Source organism: Solanum tuberosum, unplaced genomic scaffold (genome assembly GCF_000226075.1).
Source record: "Solanum tuberosum cultivar DM 1-3 516 R44 unplaced genomic scaffold, SolTub_3.0 scf00127, whole genome shotgun sequence".
NCBI lineage: Eukaryota > Viridiplantae > Streptophyta > Magnoliopsida > Solanales > Solanaceae > Solanum > Solanum tuberosum.
The window spans coordinates 651,788-675,370 of record NW_006239058.1 but is presented as its reverse complement, the minus strand read 5'-3'; the positions used below and the strand labels follow the sequence as shown (position 1 = coordinate 675,370).

Genomic DNA, 23,583 nt, shown 5'->3' with positions numbered 1-23,583 from the left:
CCACTACATAAACCAGTCAACATGTATATACATTTCTATAAAATTAAAATTTAACTTATCTTTATCATATATATATAATTTTTCGACGAAAGAGTTATCACTTGAACATTATGCGTGCAGTCAAAGTAGTAATATATATGTTCGCCACTAGCTATTAAATCTTCTTCTTGATGTGACGAAGACCAATACCTTAACAGCACTTGTAAAATTATCTTTCTTATCATTATAATAAACCTTATATTAGGTAATAATTTCAATACCTTTGACCATACAACTTTATTATATTTCATGTATTAAAGTCAAATTTCAATAATTTTGACCACTCATTATTAATCAACTTTATGATGATGGTCATCGTATATGGTCAAATACATATTGTTTAGTGATACTATGACTATTTATATACAAAAAATTAGGGAAAAGTTAGCAGTATATTGAATTTAAACTCTTGGTAGCTTACTGATTTATGTTAAGACTGTTTGGATGGGCTTAAAGTTTTTTTTTGGCTTACATATATTTATTTATATTTATGCTTGACTAACACATTTTCAGGTCAAATTACATCATCAAGACTTCAACCTAATTTATTTACCAAATTAAAACCCTTTTAACCCATTCTAGATGCTCACAATTTAAGACCATAGAAGTCCACTGCATTTGATATTAATTAGTCAAAACACCTTACAACTATTAATTGTAATTTTAAAGTGATATAGTTGAGAAAGTATAACAAAAGAATAATTAAAACTACCATTGAATTGAAGAAACAGAAGCCACCATAATTATGAAACTTTTTTCCGATCCCACCATGAGTGGACCAAGACTAAATGCATAATTTGTTTCACGTTATAATTGGAGCAATTATTTTTCAACTAAAAGTTATATACAGATAGTGACGAAGAATTATTTTACTTTTTTTTTGATAAAACAGGATACTTATATTAACAATTTAATATGCATCATTACATTACTTATATGATACTTATATTTTACTTTATTAGTCCCTTCATTCCATTTTGTTTGAAAATATTTTCTTATTAATAATCCGTTTAAACATAAACACATTTTTATTGCTGAAATAAAAAAAAAATGTGGGATTCTAAAAATTAAGTTTAATTTCAATTACAATTAGAGTTCTTGGAGGCTACTCTATTCCAAATCCTAGCTCATGACTATATAAAGAGTAATATCTTCTTTCAAGGCATCTCGAAAATTTCATAAATTCATAAAATATTGACAAAGATCAAATCAAGATTTGGTTGAACTCTTCTTGACAGCCAAATACAAGGAGGTTCACGTCATCCATTTCGAGAAATACGTCAGTAATGACTCTCGAATCACAAAGAAATTTTAGGAGAAAAGAATCAAAAGATAAACATATTTGTACCCACGAATCCACATTGTTTTTTCAATAAAACTATATGTGTTTCTTCTAATTTTATTTGTGATTGCAATTTATTTTTTATTACTTTAAAATTTATTGCATACACCTACAATATTTCTAATGAGAAGCTTTATATCACATGGTTGTAAAAATAATTATATGATATATTTATGAACATAATTTATTTTTCTTTATCAAACTCCCTGTTATCAAATTAAATGACTCCAACTAAAATGAGATGAAGATAATGCGAAGTAACGGATTACAATAGATTTTTTCCCTAGTTATTAATTAAATATATAGAATTTAAACTTCAGGTCGATCGATTGGATGCCTTATATTAAGTCTATTGAAAAATGATATTTCATTTATTCCAATTTATTTGATATATTTTTCTTTTTAATCGGTTAAAATAATAAACATTTTGTTATTTGATAAATATTTAATGACACTATCAATATTTTACTTATGTTAAATCCCATTTATTTGGTGAAAAACCTTTAAATTGTACTCTTCTACTTAAAAATCTATTTATTTAATTATATTTTAAAGTATTGCAAAATTTATTTGATATTTTAAAATTTTCATTTTCAATCAAATTACATCAAAGTACAAATTGTAAAATGAGCAGGTTTTTTTTCCTCTTGAAATTGGACGGTGGGAGTCCCAAGAAAATGAAAGCTTAATCCAAACAAAATTCCGGAAGTGATCTGTCGACTCAACTTTCTCTACATTTTCCCTTCAATCATGCGTTTCAATATTATAATATATAGTTTTAAATTATTTCATTCCATTTTGTTTGTAATTATTTTCTTATCAATCCGTTTAAAAAACACACACATTCTTACGCTAGACATTAAAATTTTGTGAGAGTCTAGAAGATAAATCTTACTTTAGTTAGAATTCTTGGAGATTGCTTTAACTCAAAACTTAATTTGTGCATATATAAATTGTAATATATATTTATTATCCTATTTATAAAGTCTATAGAAAAATAATATTTTAGCTATTCCAATTTATATGACATACTTATTTTTTTAATCTATCTAAAGATAATACAATAAATTTCCTTATTTAATAAATATTTATTGACAATATTGCAACATTTTACTAATGTTGAGTCTCATTTATTTAAAAAAAGATATACTCGTTTATTTAAAAATAATTTTAAAATATTAATAAATCTTCTCATAATTTAAAATTTTCATGTTCAATCATATTACATCACATAAATTCAGACAAATAAAGTATCAAATCGTAAATTAAGCAGGGTTTTTTTTCTTGGACGGTGGGAGTCCCGAGAAAAAGGTTAAAACTACACTCAACTTTCTCTTCATAATTTTCCATTAATCATGTGTTTCAGTACTGTCGTGACAGGACATCGAGTATATTCTTAAATTAACAAAAAAAAGTTCCATGTTTCATTTTCCGGACAGAACTGCGCCGAAATTTGTGCGGCGGAGCAGCAGCAGCTTATTCCATCGACACTTTGTCACAATAGAAGGAAATGTGTATCATGTGATTTTAATGTAACATTTACATGTATAGTAAGTGACTGTAGTTTTTTACTACTCTCTTCGTTTTAATTTACTTGATACGATTTAACTTAACATAATGTTTAAGAAAAAAAAATTGTTAGAAACTTATAAATTACAATAATCTTTATATATTTGTATGATTATAAAATTATTTCATTATGGATAAAAGAGAATTTTTGAAGTGAATAATATCTAATTACATTAAGGTAATATTCTTTTTTTTAGATAGACTATAAAAGAATAAAATAGACGGAGGGAGTTATTTGTTTTTTTATTATAGGGGATTGAGAATAGGTTAGTTGGAACTACACTGATGAAAAAAGTGTGGGGTAAGGATTTTTCATGTAAATCATAAGTGAAACTCTAATCACGTGCCTAATTATTCTTTAATTATTCATACTTAATTAATTAGTTGGAACTGCAGTGATGTGAAAGTATTGAAAAGAGTAATGTGATTAATTATTCATTATAAATATGCCAATTATTTTGAATATTTGTAATATACTGAATTGACAAGAAATGAATATGCTACTTATTACAATTTGCAGATAAATTTAACAAATGATTATTCACGAGGTTACTGAAATAATTATCAGCAAATAAATTTAATTAACAATTGTCTGTCTTAACTTATAAATCACAATTAGTTAATAAATATTCTAATTTTAATTTTTCAGTTACTGTGGTTATAATCTTCTCATCCATTATTACTTCTTTTTCTCATTTTATTATTTCTTTTTTCAAATTTAGATACTTCATAGTATAAGTTTTCATTTCAATGATATTATTGGATCGGATCGGATAACAAGCAAACGAATGGATGGGAAAATTATAGTGTGATAATTAATAGAGCTAATAATACCGACATATAAACCCAAAAAACAAAAATAAAAGTTTATATGGTTATGGACATATTGACTGTCTTAGTTTGAATACAAATAATAATGGAACGTGCTCTAAATTATATCACGTGTCTAATCCTCATCACTACTTAGTCTACTACTACAACTACACACATCTATATATTATATTTAGAAACACTGTTTTAACATTGACAAAAAAATAATAATTAATTGTTTAAAATTAAATACTTATTTCATAATGGATGTCCAAGAACACAAATTAAAAATAAATAAAGTTCAATAGAAACAGCTAACTCAAAAGTGAACAAATTGAATGCGTAGGTTATATTATGTATTATATATATGTAAGTGAAATAGTCCTACCTACCCTAACATTAAAAATGAACTTTTCTTCTTTTGCTCCACTAATTCAATTTGCCTATGGACAATTTGCCTACGGATTTATCAATCTAAATAATATATTATTTTTACCTCATGAAATTTGTTTATCATTCCTAATTTCCTTCATTATGATTTTAAAACAACACAAGTAAATTTCAAGCAATATATTCATATAATATACATCTTCATTAATAATATTTTTCATTTGCAAAAAAATATAACAAGCAGCAAATGCTAATTGAACACTGGAGTTTTTTTCATTTAACCTTTTAGCCAAGCTAGCCATCACGGTGATGGATTCTTACATTAAATCCTCCAACCATGTGTGCGGTTAAAAGAGGCATAAAAACCGGTTTTTCTACCTTTACCGGTTTAATCTCAAACCGCCTAAGAACCGAAGCCAACACATATTTCATCTGCGTAAATGCCATTTCTTTCCCCAAACACACCCTTGGACCTGCTTGAAACACTGGATACTTATACGGACTCACAATTTTCAACTCTCCATTTTCATCCATCCAACGTTCCGGTTTGAATTCGAGTCGGTCTTTTCCCCAAATCTCCTCCATCCGACCCATTCCATACTGGAAATAAGTAACTCTATTACCCTTTTGAACCCTTGTTCCGTCTGGTAATATGTCGTCTTTAGCCGCGTGCTTAGAATCCCAAGCCACTGGCGGATAAAGCCTCATTGATTCATTCAAGCACGCGGCTAAATACTTCATCTCTTTTAATTCATCAAATTCAAGCGCCTTATGATCACCATTGTTGATCGACGTTATTTCTTTGATCATTTTGTCTTTGATGTCATGGTGATTGGTAATGAGCCAAAAAAGCCACGTCAATGCGGAAGAAGTGGTGTCTCTTCCTGCTATTAGAAAACTTATGACCATATCTCTCACCACTTCATTTTCGTGTCCTGCAAGTAATAATCTAGACAGAAGATCCATGTGATTACCACTAACGATCTTCTGTTTCTTTTCCACTATGATCTCGTCGATACAACAGTGAACGCGTTTCACGTTTTCCTTTAGCTTCTTCTCCGATCCTAAATTGAGCGCTCTTTTGCTTTTCCAAATCGCGTACACAGGCGCCATCCCACGCATTGCACACGCTAGAGAAGCGGTGTCGAACGACTCAACGAGAACTGGCACGTGAGAGAGATCATCCAAGCAATGTGGATCCGTACCTAGCGACACCTTGCAAATTGTATCAAAGGCGAATCGCCTAAGCACGTCTTGCAAGTCCAACACCTTACCAGATTTAGCTGCCTGAATTAACAACGGAATGAGCCTGTTTTCGACTACTTCTTCCAGAGCTTTTACAACGAGCTCCCTCAATGAATTTGTGCTGAATTCATGGCTAGCCAATTTACGCTGGGCGCTCCACAGTTCCCCGTCCACGTTGAATATCCCACGCCCCAGAAAATCGCCTAGAATATCCGTAAACGGTTTCCCCTTTGGATAATTTATAAAATTTGTTTTGAGCATGTACTCAACGTTATCCGGATTGGCTGTAATTATTGTCCGAGGAGCACCGAATCGCTGAACTAGAATGGTTTGTGTTGGGGATTCAGATAAAAGCTGTGTGTACCAATCCAATAGTTGGTGTCGATTTTTATAGAAGGAAATAAGGCATCCGAGGATTGGGTAAGAGGAAGGGCCATACATTGGAGAAAATTTTCTGAATTTGAGATGAAGTTTTAGGGAATGGGTAAAAAACCCTAACATGAAGAAAATAAAAGGAGAGAGAAACATGTTTCTAGGCTTTAGAGGAAGAAGAGAGAGGTGTGTTTTGTTGGGGAAATAATTGAAAAATTCCACAATAATAATATAACTCCTGAAAATAGATAAATATTATTACGATGATATATAAATATTAGTGCATAAAATTAATACTTGAGTTGTGTTGAGCACTGTTTTAAGAAACTATTTCAACGATGTGAAATGTTTCTCAAAATTAAATAAACATTTCCTATCTTAAATAGAGGATATAGAAATCAACAAATTAATTAACATCAACAAATATTTAGTGGAAAAATAAAATAACCATTAATTAAAATAAACACTAAAATGGAATGGGGAACGAGAAAATGGAACCAAGGCCGAAAGTTGTTTTTCCTCTATACATTTTCAATTGACATTGACAAAGGAGAAGTATATATATAGTAAAAAGGTCGTAGGCATGTTGACAAGTGGCTTGCCACTTGTCCAAATTTTCTCATGCAAGATGACACATATTAAATGTGTTGTCAAGATTGGAAAACTAATTTAGAAAATGATTTAAATTCATTTGAAATACATGTAATTGCTTACAATCCCCCGTATATTTCAAACGAATTTAACGAAAAAATATAACTTGCTGGATTTTCAGGACAAAATGCAATAGGTTTGCTGTCTTTCGGACTATAAACCAATTAATTTAGATCGATAAATTTAATTTACAGAATTATCGGTGAAATATAATATTTTTATGAACCAATAATTCTTATTATAAATCAGAGACTTTATCAATCACATTTTGACCATATGAGTAATTTTGCTGTTTAACGCGGTTTTGCGCCAATAGGTCATGCGCGTGCATGGTATTAATGAGAGCTCTAGAGACCATGCCAAAGTCTCATAGGAGCGACCACACTTCACTTCTCATATAGGTAAATTCATCAAGTGTATACTACTATAAATACACAATCCTTAATTAGGGACTATGAATATATTCATTAAGAGTTAATAACTCATCCTTCATTTTTAGTAGCAATTCGAGCACTCTCAGTTAGTGCGCAGAGTCAATATTGACTTGTTATTACCCATATGAACCTACTTCATGGGATTTCCAATCACATAGGTTGGGTTACCATCTCTATTGACAATCAATTGGCCTTAAACCTATTCCTATTGAGGTCTGAATAATTAATTTTCTTCCCACGAGTTTAGTCAGTGAATCAGCCGAATTCAATTCTGACTTCACATAATCAATTGCAATTATTCCATCCACAGTAGCTCCTTAATGACATCATGCCTCAATTTCATGTGTCTGCTCTTACAATTATAAAATTTATTCTTCGCTATAGCAATTGCGGCTTGACAATCATAGTGTATAAACACTGGAGGCAATTCATCCTTTATTAAAGGGATATTCGCTAAGACCAGCTCCAACCCACCTCTATTTTACTCTCCATTCTCTATATTTGGAGAGTAAATAAGAGAATGGACACTCCAACCCACCTCCAGATCACTCTTTATTCTTCAAATTTAGAGAGTTGAAAACTACTATTCACACTCTCTATTTCACTTTTTCAATATTTTGTTATTCTTTCTATTACTTTCTAATTAACATATTATTTTTCATATAATTTCATTAATTAAATATCTAATATTCATAATTCTTTTTAAATGTAATGAATATTTATAAATATTATTTAATATATACTACTTTAATTTCAAATTAATAGTATTTTAAATTTTTTTATAATTTTTGTCAATAATTAAATTTTATTTTATTATTAATTTTCTTTATAAAGAATACACAAAATCAAAATGGTTAGATGAAAAATTTAATTTAAAAATACAATACATGAAATGATAATTTAAATACAAGATAACAATCAATACATAACATGATAATAATTTAAATACAAGATAACAATACAATACATAACATAATAATTTAAATACAAGATAAAATACGATACATAACATAATAATTAATTTATCACAACAATAATTTAGTAATCTGGTAGGTCGTTTTTCCAGATTTAGCACTATTCGAAGAAAAATATTAGGATATGATTCCGAGAATTGTTGCGATTGTGATTGTGATTGTGATTGTGGCTGCAGTAGTGATTATCGATTTCTTTTTTCAAGTATTCGTTGTTGTTCTCGATACAGGTAATCACGAACATTTGGATCACTAATAGTTTCTAAATTTGTCATTAAAGTTTTATTTTCTTCTCTAAATTCCTTGACTTTGATATATCTATCTAGCCTTTCGCCGTCCTGTTCTCTGGATGTAGCAGACTTTGATAACATCTTCCCAAGTAATTATTTGGGAAAAGAGAAATAAATAATTTATATTATGAAATAAGAATGAAATAGAAATAATAATATAATATTGAGGAGAGAGAAAAAGATTCTTTTTTAGAGAGTAAAATGAAAAATTGGGTTGAAGTTGGTTGTCTGAAAAAATAGAGAACTCTATATTTGGAGAGTAAAATAGAGGATAGGGTTAGAGATGCCCTAAGAAATTTTTTAGCCACTCAGCTGCAGAACCAGCCAGCTCCAGAGCTACTAACTCTAACTCCATAGTCGATGTAGCAATGATCGTCTGTTTAGCTGATTTCCAAGATATTGCACCACCACCTAAGGTGAACACATATCCGCTAGTGGATTTTGTCTCATCTGAATCAGAGATCCAGGTTGCATCACAATACCCTTCTAATGTAGAAGGAAATCCACTATACATTATACCATAATTCATGGTTCCTCTCAAATATTTTATCAGTCTATTCAATGCAAATCAATGCTCATTATTGGGATTATGAGTATATCTACTCAATATACAAACAACATAAACAATATCAGGCCTAGTAAAATTCATTAAATGCAATAGACTTCCAATAATTTGAGCATATTTAGACTGAGCAACTGGGTCACCATTATTCTTTTTCAATTGAGAAATAGCATTGTAAGGAGTGGCTACAGGTGTCACCTCAAAACATTCAAACTTTTTAAGAAGTCTTTCCACATAATGTTCTTGTGACAACATTACACCACCTTCACTCCTTATAACTTTAATTCCCAATATCATATTTAGTTCACCCAGATCTTTCATATCAAAATTAGTAGACAAAAATAATTTGGTACTTTTCACAATATTCAAACTTGTACCAAATATAAGCATGTCATCAACATATAAGCATATTATCACATAATCATTGTCTACAATTTTGCTATAAACACATTTATCCACTTCAACAGAAAAAAATTGTCTTTCAATAAGACTTGATATAATTTTTCATGCCACTGTTTAGGAGCTTATTTTAGGCCATAAAGAGATTCATTTAATTTACAAACTTTATTTTTTTGTCCAGGAATAATACATCCCTCAGGATAAACCATATAAATCTCTTCTTCTGAATCACCATTTAAGAAAATTGTTTTTACATCCATTTGATGAATAAAAAGCTTGTGAATTGAGGCCAAGGCAATTAAAATTCGAAAAGAAGAAATTCTAGTCACTGGTGCAAATGTATCAAAGTAGTAAAAATTTTGTTTTTGAGAAAATATTTTTTCTACTAACCGAGCTTTATATTTATCTATAGATCCATCAGAATTAAGTTTCTTTTTGAAAATCCATTTACAGCCAATAGGTTTTGCACCAGGAGGTAAGTCAGTTAAAACTCATGTTTTATTTTTCATAATTGAATCTATTTCAATTTGTATTGCCTCTTTTCAAAATTTAGCATCAAAAGAAGATATAGCTTCAAAATGATTTAATGGTTCATTATCAACAAGAAAAAATTGAAAACCATTTCCATAAGAAAAATATTATTTTCTAGGCCTTTTGCTCCTCTGCAGTTCCTCAATATTAGAGGAATTCTCGTTATTTCTTTCAACAGGTGCATGAGAAATTTTATAACACAATGGAAAAATATGTTCAAAAAACTCGGGATTCTTTGTCTCAATTATAGTATTGCAATCAGGCACGTCACTTTTCAAAACAAGAAATCTATATGCATCACTATGTTCAGCATATCCAATGAGCATGCAATCAACAATTTTAGAAACTATTTTTCTCTTCTTAGGTTCAGGCAACAGAACTTTAGCAAGGCACCTCCACACTTTTAAATATTTTAAGTTAGGTCTATAACCTTTCCACATTTTAAGCAAGGCACTTTCGCGCTTCCACACTTTATAAGGTGTTCCATAATATTTTATGAGGAATTCTATTCTGTAAGTGACATGCAGATAATATTGCTTCACCCCATAAATTATCAGGAGCATTAGAACTAATCAACATGGAATTCGTCATTTCTTATAAAGTTATATTTTTTCTTTCAGCTACTCCATTAGACTCAGGTGAATATGGCGGGATTACTTCATGAATAATTATTTGAACTCTATCTTCTTAGTGTGAGTTCGATTCCCCACATTGTAATCCTATTTCTCCCTTCCCCAACTGTTGACACCCACTTTTGGCCTAGCATTTTCAAAATTCATAATTTTTAAATTTTATTTATTAAATAGTTCAACATACAATTTTTATAATTTTAAATAAGTTTATCGATATTTATCGAAATTTTTTATCAGTTAATTTTAATTATATTATATTTTGTCACAGCCGGTTGATTACGTTCTAATATTTGTTTATTTTGATTAAATCATAATTTTTGTTAAATTATCTTTTTTTACATCCCATTGGTTATGTTTACATCCCTACTCTATTCAAATAAGGAGAAACATCGTGGTGACTCAAAAATGAACAATTAACTCAATTTTAAAAGAATTTTAAGAATAAACGAATTTTAAAAGAGTTGCCAACTAATTTTAGGAAAAACTAGGAAACCAATTAAATGATCTACGAAATCATTAGATTCTAGATAAAGGGTTCAAGTTACTCCGAAGGAAAGGGGTGAGGCATCCTTCGAAATCCACAACTGTGGGTCCCGACTGAGTTCATTTTTTTAAATTGAAGAGGAGATAAAAACAAATATACAAATATAATAAACATGCAATATACACAAGTAAAAATAAAAACAATAATATAAGACATGGCCTAAAATTTGTCTAACAGCGATATATACAAAATAATGAATAAATAATATAATTCGAACTTCATTCAAATAGGTCCAATGAGAAGCAACTCCGTGTACCTGTAAAGACACTTAGTAAAATTGTGAGTAATAAATAAATATGAATAAATCAAATAATAACTTCAAAATAAAGATCCGTCTTATTAACATGGAAGGCCTTAAAAATCGACGGTAATTTCTTCATCAGCCAGTTTTAACATACAAAATATATAAATTTAAGCTAAATTTTGAGGCCTCCCCATTTTAAAAGACGAAAATTTAATTAACTTAATATTCCTTGTTTGTTAAAATTCGCCATGAAAAAATCTCTCCGTTGGTTTTCGAGGCCTCTCCATTTTAATTGACGGAAATCTAGTTTAAGTTTATATATGTTGTTAGTTAAAATTGGTGGATGAAGAAACTACCGTCGATTTCCAAGGTCTCCCATGTTAATAAGACGGAATTTTATCTTGAAGTTATTATTTAATTCATTTATTTTATTCGTATTTATGTAGGACTAACACTTTTACTAAGTGTCTTTACAGGTACTCGGAGTTGCTTCCCATTGAAGCTATTCGAATGAAGATCGAATTATATTCTTTATTCATTATATTGTATATATCGATGTTAGACAAACCTTAGGCCGTTTCTTATATACTTGTTTTATTTTGTTACTTCTGTATATCACATGTTTATTATACTTGTATATTTATTTTTATTTTCTTCTCAATTTGAAAAATGAACTCAGTCGGGATCCACAATTGTGAATTTCGAAGGATGCTTAACACCTTCCCTTCGTAATAACTTGAATTCCTAACCTAGAATCTAATGATTTCGTAGATCATTTCATTGGTTTTCTAGTTTTTCCTAAAATTAGGTGGCTACTCTTTTAAAACTTTTTTTTCTTGAAATTCTTTTAAAATTGAATTAATTTATTATTTTTTGAGTCACTACGACGTTTCGCCTTATTTGAAAAGAGTAGGGATGTAAACACCTACCTCAACTTTAGGAAAAAAAATATTATTGCACTCTATTATGAGTTTTATAAATTATAAAGGACAATGATCAAGATCAAAAACAAATTCTATGTTAATGAGATAAATAGATATTGGTAACTTAATTATATTACAACCAATTTTTACTATTAGATTCACAATTAATCATATTTTGAAGTTTTTGGTGTCAGCTTACGTTACACTTAGTAAGTACACATCTCAAATTTTTTAGTATAAATTTTTAACCAAAATCTCAATTTTTTTTATATCGGTCAGAATTGAGTTTGAAACCTATTTGAGCCATTAAAAAATAAAATTGACACAAATAAGTCATAGTTTTAGAATATAATTAAAATAGGCTTACCATAGTTTTTTCTCCCATTATATCAAAAATATAAACAACATACGTTAGTCTATTAACGTCTAAAATTTAATATAAAACGGAATTTTTTCTTTCACTTTATAAAGTGGAAGTTTTTCTTACACTTCATAAAGTGTAACTTTTTCTTATTTTTCTTATACTTTATATAGAAAATTTTACTTTATCAAAAAAAATTTACTTTCTTCCTCAAATTTTCTAACCATATACTGATCCCCAACTTGACAATCAAACAATTGGACCCCTCTTTTGAAATTCGAAAGTTCTCATTTGAAGATTTTCGAAAATATAGAGGTTTATAGCACAATCATAGCACAACCCGACAACTTAACTTATTATATGAGTTCCCCACACAAACGTCAGAAAATAAGATCAAAATCACATATAGTCTACAAGTTGACAAGCCTTTCAAATAGAGTTTAACAACATATCAATATCATATCTTAGCCGAGCTCCTATCCCAACGAATATTAATATTTCTCTTCGACAAAGTAAAGAGATCATTTAATGTGGTACTAGAACATGTATCTTGTATGTACCAGTAATTCTCAATTTTTCATATGTATGTATCTTCAGCAACATATGGAATCTAAACATATTGCCATTAAGCTATGATTTTCTATTTAATTTTTTCTCTTTAAACTTAGAGTATTGATAAGTAATAAAATATAAAGTATTTCAAAACACATAATATTTTTATCTACTGCTAATTAAAATATTTTCAAAAATACGCATAACACTTTCAGATAGTTTACAGGCCTGGTAAGCAGAACACTGTTGCCGATGCACTGTCACGTATTCCAGATGCTTCTTTGATGCTCATAGTTGTCAACACCTTTGCAATTGGGCACGAATTGAAGGCTTTAAATCAATCCCACCCTGAATTACTAGATCTCCAGAAATGTGTCCAGCAAAAAGATGAGAAATCTCTCCACTATCAGTTTAAAGACGGTCTCTTTTTCTATAGGGGCAGGTTAGGGGTTCCTTCTGATTCGTCACTCCGCCATAAGCTCCAAATTGAGTTTCATTCCACGGCCATTGGGGGGCATGCTGGAGTAGCTCGAACCTACCATCACTTAGCTTCCTATTTCTTTTGGAAACAAATGTGACAAGATGTTCGGTCAGCAAATGAAGGACACTCATTTGCATCCAGCAGGTTTGTTGCAACCACTCTCAATTCCTGACCAACTATTTGAAGATATTGCGATGGATTTTGTCACTTATCTTCCAAGCTCAATAGGTAAGACTACCATCATGACAGTGGTTGATCGTTTATCCAAATATGGATATTTTATCCCTTTCCCGTCCACATTATCTACTCACATGGTGGCAGAAGCATTTGTGGTTGGAGTTATTCGACTTCATGGGCCTCCAAGGACATTGGTCACTGACCGAGACCTCAGGTTCTTACACTCTTTTTGGCTAGAAATTAATCCCCTACAAGGATTTACTCTAGCTATATGAATACTGCCTATCATTCTGTCACGATCCGATTTCTCGAATCATGATGACACCTACTATATCCTACCAGTAGTTAGATAAAATTAAGACCCCAATCCACTCTGTCACCACTCTCACTACAAGTAGTATCACCTTGGAACTGATCAAACACTCCATCTCAAGTCACCACTCTCATTACAAGTAGTATTACCTTAGAACTCATACACTCTATCTCAAGTCACCTCACCTCCTTCTGTTGCCAACTTCACCATCTACACCTATCACGACCTGATTTCTCGAGTCATGATGGCACCTACTATACCCTACCAGTAGGTAAGCCAACCCGTAACCCAGAACATCAAGCAATGAGCGAAAGGGCAGAAATTAGCAAAAACAATAATCTAAACAAGGACAACAAATCGGAAGCAAACCAAAATAAATATATACAGAAAACCCTCCCAAAACTTGGAAGTCACTAGTACAGAGCTATCTAATAAAGAGTACAAGTCCCAAAAGTAGACCACAACAAAGCGTGTCTCAAAGGCAACAAGACTAACTAAAACAAAAGAAGGAGACAAGACAAACCCACAACTCCAAGTGCTCGCCCTCGTCTACAAATCACAGCTGCAAAAGAAGGCTGGAACTACTCACCGCTGGTAACTAGTACTGGGACCTACATCACGAAATAGATGCAGAGCGTAGCACGAGTACCAAAACAACAGGTACTCAGTAGGCATCACAGGCAGATTGAGCAAAAAGGGTAAAAACAATAAGAAATGATAGAATCTAGACACAGAAAGGTCAAAGTGGATATGAAAAGAAAGCACACAAGCATACCAGAAACAAAGTAAGTACAAGTAAACTAAACCTAACGAGACCCCCATAAGCCTAGAAGGTACACTCGTGCGCAAGTTTAAGTTAAACCTGAACGAACCCCCATAAGCCTGATAGGTGCACATAATAGCTAAGTCTATTGAGAAAGAAGAAAACCGGGCTCCAGCCCAAAGTAACCAAGATAATCCATCAGACTCCACCCAGCCAGCAGTGCATTCCCAGCTCAGCTAAAAAGAATGACCCTAGGGAGCACCCAACCAAACAGTCCACTCCCAGCCCGGCTAGAAAGAGGGACCCGTGAGTGATGTAGATATCGCAAGTCGTCTTACCATGCAGTCAGGTCCCAGCCCAGCTAGAAAGAGCAACCCGAAGACACGCAGCCAATAACAGACTCCCAGCACAGCTAGAAAGAGAGGCCCGGGGGTGATCGCTGATACCACCGAGTCTACCCAGCCAACGATACGCTCCCAGTCCAATTAGAAAGAACGACACCGAGGGTGATGGTATCTCTAATAGGATCCAATCCAACAACAACCACCGTGGAACGCCGTCCACTCTAGGAAATCACAGAAAAGGCTCCAAGCTCCAAGTCCACTCTAGTGATACACTAAACCTTCGAGAACGCGTCAGAACTAGATGGAAAAGATACAGAAGTGCAGCAAGCAGCGATAACGCCTAATCTAAGGCTCAAACTATCCGACTCAAGTTTGCTACTCCAGTCTGCAAGGAGTTAAGTCATCTAAACGACGTCGGCAGAAAATCAAGGCTATCCAGACCACATCTGTCATAAGTCTAAGGCAATGCTAGCTTAACCTAGACTAAGGACATCATGCTTACGATTAAGGATAAACAAGGCATATAACACATAGCATACAAGCATACAATAGCATTTAGCACATAAACATGCAACTCTACTAAAACAGTTAACATGATACTATACCCAAAATATGGCCAATCGATCCTAACATAAGATATCTAATCAAAGTAAAGTATGAAACTGGTACCCACCCCCAATTCACTCCAATCGACATGCTTTTACACAATTAAGCTCAATCTAAAAGAAAGGAAGTCGTAGCCTACCTTAAGGCCGACCGTGCGCGCTCTAAATCACTTTGCCGGAGCTTTTCCTTCCCGAACGACCCTTGAACGCTGTCACTCTATCAAATATAGGATCCCAACGTTATTACGATCGTCTAGACACCAAAATCACAACAAACGAACACGGGTCAATCTCAGAGTCAAAATAGGAATCATGGGACCCGCACCAAACGGTTCGAATTTGACTCCGTCAAGAGACCCAAAACAATACCCCGAACTTGTGTTCCAAAATGGAATACAATTCGAGGCCCAAAACGCAGAAAAACCCAACATGTAAGGAAAAATCACATTTTAATCAACTTAAAAGAAAATATGCAGCAATCTAAAAATGAGAATTGAAAGGTGCCCAGCACTCCTTGAACACTCCACGACGTAGCGACGATAATTCCCAACACGTGAGACTTCGAATCACCCAAAACCGATCTAATATGAAAGAAATATGACCAAAACAAGAATGTCAAAAACAAAGGCTCGAAAAAGGTACAGCAATCAGGTTAATCGCAAAATTACCTCGAACTATGTGCACCCAACAACTTTCGAATACTCTACAGCGAAGCTACCGAAAATACGAAGCTCCCGTACTTCTAATCGCCTAATTCGGTTGAGAGATGAGGTTTTTATGATTGGAAAAGGTTTCTGATAATCTGCATTTTATAGCAGATTTTTCTGCAATTTTTCCCAAAACTTAATAACTCCGACGGGGTGATCCGAATTCATTCGGAACCCCGTGCATGCAAATGAGATATGCAACCACATCAAATTTGATATTCCGAACTCAATTGCGCAGTCAAAATTACCATACGAGGTCATCTTGATAAAAAGTGGGTCCCACACCCAAATGTCATTTTAAGTAAAAAAACCACAAAAGGGGTTGGAAAAATATCAAAACCCTCGGGACACAAAAGAAGAGTCAATCTAGACCAAACTCGACATTTCAGAGCTAACCACACTGACAGAATTCTCATCCGAGCGCGTTTACTCAGAATGTTGACTAAAGATAAACTTAGGCTTAAACTTAAAGTTAAAACGTCTAATCGCACCGACTAACACTGAAAACCTTGGGAATCATGTCGACCATGCTACCATCCTAAAATGACCCTTTCGGAGCTAATGGAATCGTCAGAATTGGATTCCGATGTAGTCTTCTTGAACTTTTGATCGAAAATGATCGTTCAAGGTTCATAAGCTCCAAAAACACTAAAACTCACACAATAACCAAACGAACGACCAGGTGACCGAACTGTCAGTCCCAGCAGGTCATAAATGACTTGGGGTCGCTACAAGAATGTTATAAACGACACACAGAAGGTAAAACACATAAATGACTACCTTGGGCTGAATATTGGTACAACAAATGTGTCGAGCAGTACCTCAGATGCTATGTTGCTGATGTTCCCTCAAAGTAGGTTGATATGCTACCTTGGGTTGAATATTGGTACAATACCCCCACCAAACATCTGCAGGAATGACTCCTTTCCAAGCTTTGTATGGTCCTGAACCCCCTACTATTGCTCGTTAGATAATGGGTATCACTGCTAGAGAACTGGTGGAATCTTATTTGCTCTTATGAGATGAAGTGTTTCAATTGCTTCAGCATAACTTGACCAGGGTGCAAATACGAATGAAAACTTTGGCTGACAAGTCCAGGACTGAAGTTGCCTTGGGAGACTGGGTTTATGTTAAACTAAATCCGTATAGGCAAGTAACTTTTCATTTGCAAAAGGATCACAAACTGGGCAGACGTTATTTTGGTCATTTCCAGGTCCTCAAGAAGATTGGTTCAGTAGCTTATAAGTTGACACTTCCACAGGAAACTAAGATTCACCTTGTATTTCATGTCTCTATGCTAAAGCGTTGTGTTGGGACTATTGAACATCAAGTTACCCCGTTACAATTGATTGATTTTGCAGACTCAACTTCTCAGCTCAATCCGAACCTTGAGGACAAGGTTGCTTTTTAGGGAGGGAGTGTTGTTGTGTAACACCTCGGAAATTAGTAGGATAAGCTAGAGCCTTAAGCTAAGGTTCTGGAGTTTGTTGTTGAGGGTTAGAGTCGTAGATAAGACTTCTCATGCTTAGAATAAGGGGTTTAGTGGTTAAATGTCAAGGTACGTGGTAGACCCCTTAGTTTAGAAGACCATCTAAGGTTTGGTTAAGGGTCACAAGGGCAAGTGCCAAGGCAAAAGAATCAAAGCCTAAGCCAAAGGCCAAGGTTTCCCCAACCTTGGCAAGGTGTTGCATCAAGTCCATGACCACCTTCACGAGCAGTGGTCTTGACCACGGTTCGTGAAGGGTCTCGTGAAGACCCCGTAGGCTTGTGGGAGGCAAAGCCTTGAGGCCAAGCTGCCTAAGGACTACAAGCCACATCACGACCAGTGGTCTTGACCACGACTCATGGGAAGGCTCGTGGTCATGCCTTCAAATTGTGGAGGCCTAGACACAAAATTTTAGCCACTGCCCAAGGACCACGGCTCGTGAGCCCTGTCGTGGTGCCTGGGAGTGGGCTGCCTAGGGAGGGTATTTTCGGTAAATTCCAAATTAGTTAGTTAATTAATGGGGTCATTTTTATTGTTTTATTTCACATATATAAATGATTTTAAGTCATTAAACACCTCATTTACTTCATTATTCCCAAAAACCCAAATCAAACCAAAAGTTCATCTCCCTCACAATATTTCTCTTTAGAAGTTTCCGAAGAAGAAGAAGAAGTGGGGGCTAGAGCTTGAAGAACCAAGGTCTTTCTTCTCAAATATAGGGGAAAACTCCATTAAGGTATGGTGTCTTTTCACCTATGGGAGCTTTCACCCATTGAGTCCCTTCAAAACTTGATTTCAAAGCTTCCAATTTCCCCAAAAAGCTAGGGTTTCACTCTAAGTCATGGGTTCTCTTTCAAAACATTTTCAATGGTTTAATTATGAAATATTATGGTTGAATTGATGTTTATTGTTGATTTATGATCAAATCCCCCTAAGAACCCATGAATTCCCTAAATTACTAAATTGTGACTTCATGATGTGGGTTGATTGATTATAGAAGCATGTGAAAAGATTATATCTATATTGATTGAGTTTATTGAATCATGATATTCTCCTTATGTAGTAATTCTAGATGTTGGGTTGAATGTGATTCATGGTCTTTGAAGGTCAAATTAATAGGGTTTGTATATGTTTATGAGGATTGTTGTATAATCATGATGTTTGTGCATATGCCTTATGAATACATTGAAAGTAATATGATCATGACTATAATGTAATTGTTGTATTGTTGAAAGGCTATTCTCAATTATACACTTATGAATGATGATGACATGTTGTGAAGGGTTTCTTCAATGTAATGTTGTACCTTGAATTGGTAGGCTTAGGACATCATCTTCTTGTGTAACTAAAGTATCTTTGACTTATTGAGCATTGAATCGGTAGGCCAATGGCATCCCTTTCATAAATGATTACTGAAGTATTCTAGGCTTTGTCTTGAATCGGTAGACCAATGGTAGCCCTTTCATGATGAGTCTATGAACTACTATAATGATGAACCTTGAATCGTTAAACCAATATGGTACCCCTTTCATGAGGATTCAATGGGATATCCTAATAGTGTACCTTGAATCGGTAAACCTAATGGTGGTAGCCCTTTTTATGTGTTTAATAATGTACCTTGAATCGGTAGACCTAAAGGTAGCCCTTTCATGTATGTAATAATGTACCTTGGGTCGATAGAGCAATGGCATCCCTCTCATGTGTAATAATGTTAAAAGAGAATGAACTACTCTATGAGAATTTAAAGCTTAGCACCGAGGGGATATTGTAGGGTGGAAGCTCTCACCATGTTAGACCGAATTTCTATTAACACCTTCCTTATCCCATAACTATGTGCCCACATAGGTTATAGCTAGTGCCTAAGATGATGGTTTTATTATGTTATAAGGATTTACATGATGAATATGCTTGTGACTCATATTTTACACTAAAAGTACATGATGATTCTTAAGCTTGTCAAATGCATGGTTTTCAACTAAAATGTCCTTTTTAAGCATGTTTTTTGCATGACTATCATACTTAGTGCATTTTTGTACTAACCCATATTTCTTCTACATTTTTACTAAGTGTAGGTTCTGAATCTTAAGGTGATTTCTAAGGTTCAAAGCTTGGATTAACTATTCTCCAAAGCTAGTGGTGAGTCCTCTTGGTTCGAGGACGAGAGTTGTTCTTTTCTAGTCCCTTTCATGTCATTTTATGTTCGGACTATGTTGAAGGGTTGTGACCCTATTATTGATTCAAAGTTGTATTAGATGGTCATGTGAGACAAAGTTAGATTTTCGCTGTTTTTAAATAAAGACTTCAATTGTATGGATTAAATTTTTTAAATTCCGTACCATTTTCTTATGTCTTATGTTATGAATGCTATGAAGCTTTTTGGAGTCTCGTACGCCGTGTCACATCTGAGATGTAGGCTCGGGTCGTGACATGTTGTGAACCCAAACACGTTGGCAGAGGACAAAAAAGATGACACAGAGGATGAAATAAGGGAAAAGCACATGGATATGCCACGTAGGAGTGCTAGAAAAGTGATTCCTCCGGCTAAACTTGGAGATTACGTTTGGAAAAGAGAAGGGGTACATAAGTAAAAAGACAAAGTTTGTTAGACGAGTCAGATATAAAAGCAACAGTAGTGCGGCATTGCAGAGCAGCGAATATGTTTTGAGTGGATTCTGATTTCTCATCCCCTTCTTCTGATTTCTCATCTCCTTCTACTCTCTATTCCAGTTACTTCATCTGATGCCATAGTACACCAGTTAATACTATCAGTGAAAGAGTTTGGCTACTGTTCTTTTGTGATTACTGTTTGTTACAATATGTCTCTCTTAACTTATAAATCACAAATATTTATATATTCTAATTTAATTTTTTCAGTTACTGTGGTTATAATCTTCTCATCCATTATTACTTCTTTTCTGTCATTTTAATATTTCTTTTTTAAAATTTAAATACTTCATATAAGTTTTTATTTCAACGATATTATTGAATTAATCAGATAACAAACAAACAAATGGATGGAAAAATTATAGAGTGATGATAGAACTAATAATGCCGACATAGAAACCCAAACAACAAAAAATAAAAGTTATATGGTTATGGACATGTTGACTGTCCTTGAGAACTGGACCATATAGTATATGGTTATGGACATATTGACTGTTTTAGTTTGTCTACAAATAATGGAACGTGCTCGAAATTATATCACGTGTCTAATCCTCATCACTACTTAATTAGTCTACTACAACTACACACATCTGGACCATCTATATATTATTTAGAAACACTGTTTTCAAGTTGACAAAAAAATAATAATTAATTGTTTAAAATTGAATACTTATTTACATAATGGATGTCCAAGAACACAAATGAAAAATAAATAAAGTTCAATAGAAACAGCTAACTCAAAAGTGAACAAATTGAATGCGTAGGTTATATGGAGTATATATGTATGTCAAATAGTTCTACCTACCATAACATTAAAAATGAACTTTTCTTCTTTTGCTCCACTAATTCAATGGTAAGAAAATGGACAATATGCCTACGTACGGATATTCAATATATATATATATATATAATAAATGTTAAACTCGAAAAATTAAATCTTGAATTTGCTTGATTGTCCTTATGTATAAGGTCCACGTCACTCTAACGTAGAATATAGCATTTTTACCATATGAAATAGTTTATCATTCCTAATTTCCTTCATTAAGATTTTACAACAACACAAGTAAATTTCAAGCTACATATTCATAAAATATACATCTTCATTGATATTTTTCATTTGCAAAAGATATAACAAGCAGCAAATGCTAATTGAACAACCTTTTAGCCAAGCTAGCCATCACGGTGATGGATTCTTACATTAAATCCTCCAACCATGTGAGCGGTTAAAAGAGGCACAAAAACCGGTTTTTCTACCTTTACCGGTTTAATCTCAAACCGCCTAAGAACCGAAGCCAACACATACTTCATCTGCGTAAATGCCATTTCTTTCCCCAAACACACCCTTGGACCTGCTTGAAACACTGGATACTTATACGGACTCACAATTTTCAACTCTCCATTTTCATCCATCCAACGTTCCGGTTTGAATTCGAGTCGGTCTTTTCCCCAAATCTCCTCCATCCGACCCATTCCATACTGGAAATAAGTAACTCTATTACCCTTTTGAACCCTTGTTCCGCCTGGTAATATGTCGTCTTTAGCCGCGTGCTTAGAATCCCAAGCCACTGGCGGATAAAGCCTCATTGATTCATTCAAGCACGCAGCTAAATACTTCATCTCTTTTAATTCATCAAATTCAAGCTCCTTATGATCACCATTGTTGATCGACGTTATTTCTTTGATCATTTTGTCTTTGATGTCATGGTGATTGGTAGTGAGCCAAAAAGCCACGTCAATGCGGAAGAAGTGGTGTCTCTTCCTGCTATTAGAAAACTTATGACCATATCTCTCACCACTTCATTTTCGTGTCCTGCAAGTAATAATCTAGACAGAAGATCCATGTGATTACCACTAACGATCTTCTGTTTCTTTTCCTCTATGATCTTATCGATACAACAGTGAACGCGTTTCACGTTTTCCTTCAGCTTCTTCTCCGATCCTAAATTGAGCGCTCTTTTGCTTTTCCAAATAGCGTAAACAGGCGCCATCCCACGCATTGCACACTCTAGAGAAGCGGTGTCGAACGACTCAACGAGAACTGGCACGTGAGAGAGATCATCCAAGCAATGTGGATCCGTACCTAGCGACACCTTGCAAATTGTATCAAAGGCGAATCGCCTAAGCACGTCTTGCAAGTCCAACACCTTACCAGATTTAGCTGCCTGAATTAACAACGGAATGAGCCTGTTTTCGACTACTTCTTCCAGAGTTTTTACAACAAACTCCCTCAATGAATTTGTGCTGAATTCATGGCTAGCCAATTTACGCTGGGCGCTCCACAGCTCCCCGTCCACGTTGAATATCCCACGCCCTAGAAAATCACCTAGAATATCCGTAAACGGCTTCCCCTTTGGATAATTTATGAAATTCGTTTTGAGCATGTACTCAACGTTATTCGGATTTGCTGTAATTATGGTTCGAGGAGCACCGAATCGCTGAACTAGAATGGTTTGTGTTGGGGATTCAGATAAAAGCTGTGTGTACCAATCCAATAGTTGGTGTCGATTTTTATAGAAGGAAATAAGGCATCCGAGGATTGGGTAAGAGGAAGGGCCATACATTGGAGAAAATTTTCTGAATTTGAGATGAAGTTTTAGGGAATGGGTAAGAAACCCTAAAATGAAGAAAATAAAAGGAGAGAGAAACATGTTTCTTAGGTTTTAGAGGAAGAAGAGAGGCCGGTGTGATTTATTAAGGGATAAATGGCTGTATTTATATAGGTAGAATGAAAATGACAAGAGGGAGAAACTCTGCCACACTTCACTCTTCATTACTACTAAGCAATATATCATCACGTTATTCTTGTGCGGAAAACTAAAAAGTAGGCTATCCACGAGAAAATTTCTTCCTGTCGACATGTAACATTTGCACTCTCGGAAAATATTAGTAATTCAGTATTTGAATTTCTCTTTTGTTCTTGTTCGTATGAGTTCGATTCTCCACGTTGTAATACTCTTCCATTTACCCTTCCCCTTAAAAAACATTGCACTCTATTATGAGTTTTATCCGTACATATCTAGACTATATTTTCAAATTCATCTACATCAAACCTTAATTAGTTCGATAATTCAACCATGATAGTAGCAAAATTTTATTAGGACTAGTCAGAACACAAAGAAGGTATTAGAAACTGAATGAAAAATTACCTAAAAAATAAAGCATCAAGATCAAAACGAATTCAA

At 33.7% G+C, this 23,583-nt stretch overlaps 1 protein-coding gene and 1 pseudogene across 1 annotated transcript; both read right to left on the bottom strand.

Annotated features, from left to right (window-relative positions):
- Nucleotides 1-4,365: 4,365 nt before the first annotated feature.
- Nucleotides 4,366-23,099, bottom strand: LOC102585831 (cytochrome P450 94B3-like; annotated as a pseudogene).
- Nucleotides 4,402-5,923, bottom strand: LOC102585498 (cytochrome P450 94B3-like). The gene has a single exon (XM_006351412.1). It carries the CDS (start codon nt 5,921-5,923, stop codon nt 4,445-4,447), a length of 1,479 nt encoding a protein of 492 aa, XP_006351474.1. The 3' UTR covers nt 4,402-4,444.
- Nucleotides 23,100-23,583: the final 484 nt, after the last annotated feature.